Below are 9,400 nucleotides of genomic sequence, written 5' to 3' on the forward strand. Positions count from 1 at the left end.
CATTGTACATGGATGACTTGTATTGTTTGAACTTGAATTTTTCTCCCGGACTTGTCATCGGATGGTTGAAAAATTGTTTTCCATTGTCGGTTGTGATACGTTGAGGTACACCATATCTCAGATGATTTGGGTTCTAATGAAGTCCACAACATTTTCTTTCTTCACTTCCCGTAGTGTGATGGCTTCTGCCCATTTTGAGAAGTAGTCAGTGGCAGCGAGGATATACTCGTGTCCATTTGAGGCCTTTGGAGTAAGAGGTCCCACAACATCAAGTCCCCAAGCTTCAAAGGGCCATGAAGAAACAGTAGGATGCAACGGCTCCGGCGGTTGGTGTATGAAGTTTGCGTAGAACTGACAGGGTTCACATTTTTTCGCAAAGTCCAAACAATCTTGCACCATGGTTGGCCAGTAATACCCCATTCTCTTTACATGATCATGAAGTTTAGGCCTAGATTGATGAGCACCACAAATGCCAGAATGAGCTTCATGCATTACTTCAGTAGCTTCGTCCTCCTTGCTTAGACACCTCAACCATTGGCCTGAGAAAGAACGTCTGTAGAGTGTCCCTTTATAGTGAATGAACTTTGGAGCACGTCGACGTATTTCTACCTTGTGTCTGGGATCATCGGGTATTTTTTGGTGTTCCAAAAAATCAATGATAGGTTGACGCCAGTCATCTTCATCAACTGTGTAGACGCATATCATGTTGGTTGTGTCTACATTTTCTTCTCCATCAAGCGATGATACTACCCAACGATTGCAGATCGACTTTCATAGACTCTTACGCCCCCCATGTGCCAAAGTGGTGCAAGATTAGCAAGCGCGTCAGCCAACTTATTGGCACTCCTTGGCACATGACCAACATGGATGTCGTCAAGTTGATTCAGCAGTTGTAATGCCTGTTGATGGTAGGGAATCAAGTCTTCCTTTTTCACTTCATATTCACCAAGGACTTGGTTGACCACCAGCTTTGAGTCTCCATATATGTCCATATCCCTGACACCTATTTCGATCGTCATTTGAAGACCGAGTATAAGAGCTTGGTATTCTGCCATATTGTTCGTGCACAACTGAGTAAGTGTAAAGGCATATGGCATGAGATGATTTTGTAGAGTTATAAACACAACTCCAGCTCCAGCTCCATCTTGCCTTGCAGCACCATCAAAGTACATCTGCCATGGAGGTAGGACGTCCACATAGAAAATTTCTTCTCCTGGGAGGTCATCTGAAATTTCCCACTCTGCTGGCACTGGATGATCAGCAAAGAAGTCGGCGATAGCTTGACCTTTCACAGCCTTTTGAGGCACGAACACCAAGTCATACTGCTTAAGCAACATTGCCCATTTCGCAAGTCTTGTAATACTCCGTATTTATAAGTCTTGGGGTACTCTATCGAGTAGCCCTTACTCTGTCGAGTAAGGGTAAGTTGCGAGATAAAATAGTTTCTGATCTGTTGGGTACTCGATCGAGTAGCTGGGGTACTCGATCGAGTAAGGGGGTACTCGATCGAGTACCTTGGGTACTCGATCGAGTGTCCGGTTTTACGGGGAGTTTTCTCGGGTTTTGTTAATTATGCGATTAAGGTATTTAAACATAGTCGTCATTGTTTTAAATCACTTTTACAAAACCTAAAACCCTGTTTAAGAGAGAAAGCAACCGATTCATCTTCCTAATCGCATCCTTAGCAATTCCCGAGTTCGGACGGTCGGTTCTTGTCGTTATTCGTATCGTTGAGTTCCCTGCGTCGAGGGTAAGCTTTTAATATAATTTTTATAATGTTTTGTTAAGTTTGGTTAAACCCTAATTTAGAGATTGGGGGTTTTGTGTGTAGTTTGTGATGTGTAGCCTCTATGTGTTATATGATAGGAGGAGGGTTCGTAGAAGAGACTTTTGATACAAATTGTTGATACCGTCTCGATCACAGTGCTTTCCGGGTAGGATTTCCTACTCAGTATTAGTCCCATAATGGGATGATTGTTGATGTGTTGAGATTGATTGTTTGATATAGTAATTGTATTGTGACGGTTGTGATTGTGATTGTGATTGGTTGTCTATGGTTCTCGAGATGCGTTCTCGGCTGAGTGGAGTCACTTGCGGGAGTGGCTTCACGCCCTAGTTTCGCCCTTCGTGGAACCCGCCACGGAAGGGGATGTGCACATTAATGGACGGGGTTATCGCTCGGTATGATGAGCGGGGCTTAGGTGGGAACGGCTGCGGTCCCCCATCGCGCGGTCGGGTCCAGTGGACGATCAATGATTGAGATGATTGGAATTGGTTGGTTGTGTGTGTGTGATTTAAGTCATCTGTTTATCTTATTGTTGATATATATTGAATTGTGTGATTAGTACTTGACCCCGTTTAAATGTTTTAAAAACGTGGTGATCCATTCGGGGTGGTGAGCGATTATTGAGCGGTGTGATATGACGCGTATGGGATAGCTGGGATGAGTCATCACGTGGCAGTTAGAAGTCTTCCGCTGTGTCAGACGAAGTCTAGTAGCTTTGATAGTTTTAGTTGTAGACCGTATGAGAACCTTGTAATTCCTTTTATTAGTTTTGGTTTGAACATGTAATCACTTAATCTATAATTACTTTAAAAGTACGTTTCTTTATTGTCTTATGATATTCGATACCTCGGCAACCGAGATGGTAGTATCCTTATACCTGAGTGGTCCTGGTAAGGCACTTGGAGTATGGGGGTGTTACAAATGGTATCAGAGCGACGATTTTGGAACCTGTAACAAATGAACATAATGAACATAGGGAGTCTAATAAAATGAACCTGGTGTATGTGTAATGGGAGCCCCGGCTGATGCTAGGTTTTGGGTGAGTAGGCGCCCTCACTTCAAAATCTTGGCCCCATGATACTTAAGCCAGTCACATGGTATGGGAACGTGGAGTCCGTGTGTATATGTGCGACGTGTATGTTAATTGTGCTGTATATGGTTTGTTGAAAGCATGTTGCATGATAGTTGGTTTACGTGTTGGTTGGAATCGTTGGAAAAGTATATGAGAATGATGAATGATATGGTAGAAAAAGAAAGTAGTTTGTATATGATGATGTGTGATGAAGTGGATTTGTAATGTTGTTGTATTAGCAACATGGAAATAGGATTTGTAGTGTATGGGTGTGGTTTGTGTTATGAAAAGTTATGAAAATTTAAAACATGCGGGTAATACATGATTGAAAGTTGAATGTTATATGAGCATGATAGATGGTAATGTTTGACTTTTGGTAAGTAGTAACATGAAGAATATAGGTTCAATGATATGTGTTTTATATAACGAATTGGATGAAAAGCATGATGGTTGTTTATAACGTGGCACTTGATAACACGAAGTAGATTATTTTGTTAATTGTATGAGGAGTCGCGCAGATTTGAATGCGTAGTTGTAATCATAATGTTGAAATAATAATGAATGCATAGTATGTTAGGGTATGGGAGATAACATTCGGGTAGTATTCACGAGTCTGCATGACTCGATCGAGTGGGTTTGATTCGATCGAGTGGGTACTTGTCGTTATTTTGACCAGAATCGTGTTTTTGGGCACTCGATCGAGTACCTCGGGCACTCGATCGAGTATGGGGTCACTCGATCGATCGAGTAGCCGGGCTACTCGGTCGAGTAAGTCGAGATCGAAGGTCTGTTTGGGTTAAAGTCGGGGCACTCGATCGAGCATGTTGGGCACTCGATCGAGTAGCCTCAACTCGATCGAGTAGGTTCTGGTACTCGATCGAGTGGGGTCTGTGCAGGTCATATGCGTATTTCGGGTCATATGTTTGTCTTTTGACATTCGTTGCATATTATGTTTAATTCAAAGGTGTTGTATTACTTCTTTATGCATTGTTTTACGTATGTGTTGGTCCTGAAGCGTAAGTTACCCAATCTTATGATGTAAAGAGTGGCACTATGATGAGTATGAGTTCGGTGGGGAGGACATGAGTTATATGTGATTATGATAGATGGTGGAAAAAGAAGAGGAAGATTGGTATAGTTTATTGAGGCATGGCGCACGTTTTGCGAGACGGGATGAGTGATATGATTGTGTGTTGAGTAATGTAAAAATAAGTGAATATAGACAAGGGATGATGTGAGTATAATGAACGTGAGAATGAAAAGATTGAAAGTAAGAATGTGGATAGTGGCAGCTTGAGGTGTGTAAAGAGTTAAGGAGGGAAATGGTTAGGAGTCGTGTGGGTTATGGATTTATGTAGTGAAAGTTCGTTTAAAGGGGTTGAGAAGAGTAATATATAGTGAACTTTGTGGAGACATGTCGCGAGGTGTATTTGTAGACAGTGAGTGAGTTTGGGAGGTTTGGTTTATTAAAAGATGAAACTACTGTGTGATTTCCTTGGGTAATTAACGGTATTAAATGAATTCTGATTTCTAGAGATGTAAAAAGGGGGATGCAATTGTTTGAACATTAAACGTTGGTTCTATGGATAGATTAGTGGCAAGTATGAGTGATAGCATAATAAGAGAATATCCATGGTAAGAAAGAGTGAGATGATGTCGGTAGAAAATAATGGAATTAAGTTTTGGAGCAACGAAGGGGTAACTTGATTTCTAAAGAGTTAGCTAGAAGGAATAAGGAGTTGAACTATTAATTGGTATTATTGAGTGTAAAGAGAAAAGAAGGATAAAAGTAAGCTGAGGAAAATGTTCACCGGAGCTATGTGATATAAAGATAAGAAATCATCGAAATATGTGATGGTATCACGAGGATGTTAGCTAAAGGTTATATAGGAGTTTCAGGGCAACATGATTGGTAATGAGTTTCGAGGAATTAAGGGAGTAAGAAGTTGGTGGAGTATTGGCACGATACGAGATATTTGGTGGAGAGTTGGATGACAATACAAATAAGATAGCATTGGGAATAATGTTGAGGTAATTTTGTGGATGGGTTTGATGTTCGTTATTTGCAATGTTAACCAAAAATGGTAGAAAAACCATGTTATTTTGATATGAGTGTAAGAGATTTGATATACGAGCAGCGGTGGCATTGTGGTGTTATCACTAATGGCTAAGAGTGATGGAATATTAGAAAGGTAGCAATTCTAAAGAGGTTGATTTGGTAGGGACCTGATTGTTGTGTATGATTGTGAGAGGGTATAAGATGTGGTTAGATGAGGCGGACGCTATTAGTTGAATAGTGAAGGTGTGATTATATTTGGCAGGAAGTGATGGTTGTGCGAATGGGGAATATGTTATGAGGGGCATATGAGTTAAACTCGGGCGGCAGGTAACCTTTTTCGAGTGGTGACTTACGTGGTCGGGATTGACTAGTTGGTTGTGATTACGGTCCGTGATTTGTGTAAATGTTTGTGTGAGGTTCTGACCTCACAAGAAGTGGTATGGTATGATAATTATAAAATTGTTTTATGAATGTTCGGTAATATATATATTGGACACGGTAATTTAATTTAATGATATCCAAAAAGGTAATAATTTGATTGATTTGACATGGCTAGTTATAATTTTATGTGTATTGATAACACATGTGTATTCCTAGAAATGGCGAGAGAGGATGTTCATGAGATGCTTATCTGTTTATCCTTATAATATGTTGCGTGGTGATTTAATAAAGTGGATTTGAGTAAGTTTTTCTTGTCTGAGAAGTTATGCTAAGTCAGTATTTATGGGAATTGTATGCAGTTGTGATGTCTATCGGTGTGGTTGTGGTGCCTCGGGTGGTGATCCGGGCACGGTACATAGTCTTTGTGATGCGGGTATTTTCGCACTACGGTGTGGCTGTTGGTGGCGGTGTTGTGATGCCGTCACCGGTTGTGGTGGAGTAGGCGGGATGATTATGATTCGGGTTTCAAAGTACATACCGATTATACATAGATTGTTGTTTTGTTTGATGTTGCTCTCTGCGAGTGTCGGTTTGTGCTGATAGACAGTTGTCTTGCTTATTCATGTTTTCTTTACCAGGTTAAGTTGGGAATGAGGTAGAGTATGATGTGAAATAGAGTTGTATATGTTTCGTTGTTGTCATGGGATAGTGATAATCTGTTGATGGGACACGGTTGTGAGAGGTTGTTACGGTAATTTTGATCTTGTTTTCGGATGAGACATCGGTAGACATGGTAATGGAAAATGATTCGTGGAACATGTGTTGTAATGAGCTGAAAGCGGCAGGTAGTTCATAATCTTTTGTTGAGACAGTGAGTGTAGGGTGTTGGGGAAATTAGTGTCATGTTAAGTTGTGTATGAATTTTGCGGTAATGAAAGAAAGAACTTGAGGATCTAGTGTGCGTGTACGTAACGAGTGCAGACCGTGAGTTATGCTTCTGGGAGATAAGTGCCTTACGTAGAGAGGTATGTTGTTTGGCAGTAATAATGAAGAGTGGGTATGGTGATTTGCTACGAGTTTATGGTATAGGTTAGGTCTTGTTTGCCGAATGAGTTGAGGAATGGGAAATGTTTATGTATGGGAGCCTTGGATATAAGAATGGTGAGTGTTTGGTTTATAGACGGTTATCTTTGACATGTGGTGGTACAGAGGGTAATGACATATAGATATGGTTTGGTATTAGTGAGTTACGAGGACGTAACATTTGTCTTAAGAGGAGTAGGATGCGATAAAACAGATTTTGATGGTTTTACATATGGTAATATATTCGGAAGTTGAGTCTTGATGTAGAATAAAAGATCGATTCGTGTTGTGGGTGATTTTATTAAAGGTCATGACCGTGCTTGTAGTAGCGTGATGTTTAGGAGTGTGAGAATATTTCGCTAGTATTGACAGTTGGATGATGAGGTTACGAGTGTGAGTAAACTTCGAGGACGAAGTTCCTTTTAAGGGTGGTAGAATGTAACATCCCGTTTGATGTCTATGAGTGTCTTGGTATTGGATTTGATAGTTGATAATATCATGGAGCTAGCAGCATTAGAGGATGGTAGTTGGTTATGTATGGAGTTGGTGTCGTGAGAGATATATATGTGGTAGATACGATATAGTGAGTCATGTTATGGAAGTAAACATAGTTGGTGGAGTGGGTGTTAAGAGTTCATGTTCTATGTTCGGTCGAGTTCTTGAGTCCTTAGCTAAGTTGTTGTGTCTTGGTCGAGTCTGTATGGTTGTTTTTATGTATGGGTTGAACTTCGGGGACGAAGTTCCTTTTAAGGAGGGAAGACTGTAATACTCCGTATTTATAAGTCTTGGGGTACTCTATCGAGTAGCCCTTACTCTGTCGAGTAAGGGTAAGTTGCGAGATAAAATAGTTTCGACTGTTGGGTACTCGATCGAGTAGGGGGTACTCGATCGAGTAGGGGGTACTCGATCGAGTACCTTGGGTACTCGATCGAGTGTCCTATTTTTACGGGGAGTTTTCTCGGGTTTTGTTAATTATGCGATTAAGGTATTTAGACATAGTCGTCATTGTTTTAAATCACTTTTACAAAACCTAAAACTCTGTTTAAGAGAGAAAGCAACCAGTTCATCTTCCTAATCGCATCCTTAGCAATTCCCGGAGTTCGACGGTCGAGTTCTTGTCGTTATTCGTATCGTTGAGTTCCCTGCGTCGAGGGTAAGCTTTTAATATAATTTTTATAATGTTTTGTTAAGTTTGGTTAAACCCTAATTTAGAGATTGGGGTTTTGTGTGTAGTTTGTGATGTGTAGCCTCTATGTGTTATATGATAGGAGGAGGGTTCGTAGAAGAGACTTTTGATACAAAATTGTTGATACCGTCTCGATCATTGTGCTTTCCGGTAGGATTTCCTACTCAGTATTAGTCCCATAATGGGATGATTGTTGATGTGTTGAGATTGATTGTTTGATATAGTAATTGTATTGTGACGGTTGTGATTGTGATTGTGATTGGTTGTCTATGGTTCTCGAGATGCGTTCTCGGCTGAGTGGAGCCACTTGCGGGAGTGGCTTCACGCCCTAGTTTCGCCCTTCGTGGAACCCGCCACGGAAGGGGATGTGCACATTAATGGACAGGGTTATCGCTCGGTATGATGAGCGGGGCTTAGGTGGGAACGGCTGCGGTCCCCCATCGGGCGGGCTGGTCCAAAGGACGATCAATGATTGAGATGATTGGAATTGGTTGGTTGTGTGTGTGTGACGATTAAGTCATGTCTGTTTATCTTATTGTTGATATATGTATTGAATTGTGTGATTAGTACTGACCCCGTTTAAATGTTTTAAAAACTGTGGTGATCCATTCGGGGGTGGTGAGCAGTTATTGAGCAGGTGTGATATGACGCGTATGGGATAGCTGGGATGAGTCATCACGTGGCGCTTAGAAGTCTTCCGTGTGTCGACGAAGTCTAGTAGCTTTGATAGTTTTAGTCAGAGACCGTATGAGAACCTTGTAATTCCTTTTATTAGTTTTGGTTTGAACATGTAATCACTTAATCTATAATTACTTTAAAAGTACGTTTCTTTATTGTCTTATGATATTCAGTACCTCGGGCAACCGAGATGGTAGTATCCTTATACCTGAGTGGTCCTGGTAAGGCACTTGGAGTATGGGGGTGTTACAAGTCTTCCAGACAAGACTGGTCTTGAGAGTATGTACTTGATTGGATCAGCTTTTGAGACCACGTGTATGGTATGCGCCTGCATGTAGTGCCTCAACTTATGGATGGTGAACACCAAAGCAAGACATATCTTCTCTATGGGCGCGTAATTCAACTCAGCTCCAACCAAGGTACGACTCAAGTAGTAGAGTGCTCTCTCTTTGCGGCCTTCAATTTCTTGAGCACACATTGCCCCCAGTGAGCGTTCTTGTGCTGCAATGTAGAGGACAAGTGGCCTTCCTGGAATTGGTGCCCCAAAGATCGGCGCGCCCGGCCAAGTACTTCTTGATGCTATCAAAAGCATTTTTGCATTTTTCATCCCATTGAAATGGAGAATCCTTTTTCATGAGATGGCTAAACGGCTGGCAACGCCCGGCTAAGTTAGAGATGAACCTTCGGATGTATGCCAAACGTCCTTGCAATCCGCGTAACTCTTTCAATGTCTTTGGTTCCGGCATTTCGTTGATAGCTTTGATTTTTGTTTGGTCAATTTCAATGCCTCTATGCCTGACCACAAAACCTAAGAACTTCCCAGATGTGACTCCAAATGCGCACTTGAGTGGATTCATCTTGAGTTGACATTTTCTAAGTCTTTCAAAGACGGTTCGAAGGTCTTTGATATGATCTTCTCTTTTCTTTGATTTGACAACCACGTCATCAACATAACACTCTATTGTTTTATGCAGCATGTCATCAAAGATCTTTTGCATTGTGCGTTGATACGTAGCGCCAGCATTCTTCAATCCAAACGGCATGACCGTGTAGCAGAAGATCCCTTTTGGGGTTCAAAAACCCGTTGCTTCTTGATCATCAAGTGCCATATATATTTGATTGTAACCAGCAGTACAATCCATGAATGAGAGGGCT

General features: G+C 41.3%; 1 protein-coding gene across 1 annotated transcript; it reads right to left on the minus strand.

Annotated features, from left to right (window-relative positions):
* Positions 1–746: 746 nt before the first annotated feature.
* Positions 747–1,337, minus strand: LOC141641270 (uncharacterized). The gene has a single exon (XM_074449941.1). The coding sequence runs from the start codon at positions 1,335–1,337 to the stop codon at positions 747–749; it is 591 nt and encodes a 196-aa protein (XP_074306042.1).
* Between the last annotated feature and the right edge of the window lie 8,063 nt (positions 1,338–9,400).

This window comes from Silene latifolia, chromosome 2 (assembly GCF_048544455.1).
Source record: "Silene latifolia isolate original U9 population chromosome 2, ASM4854445v1, whole genome shotgun sequence".
Lineage (NCBI taxonomy): Eukaryota > Viridiplantae > Streptophyta > Magnoliopsida > Caryophyllales > Caryophyllaceae > Silene > Silene latifolia.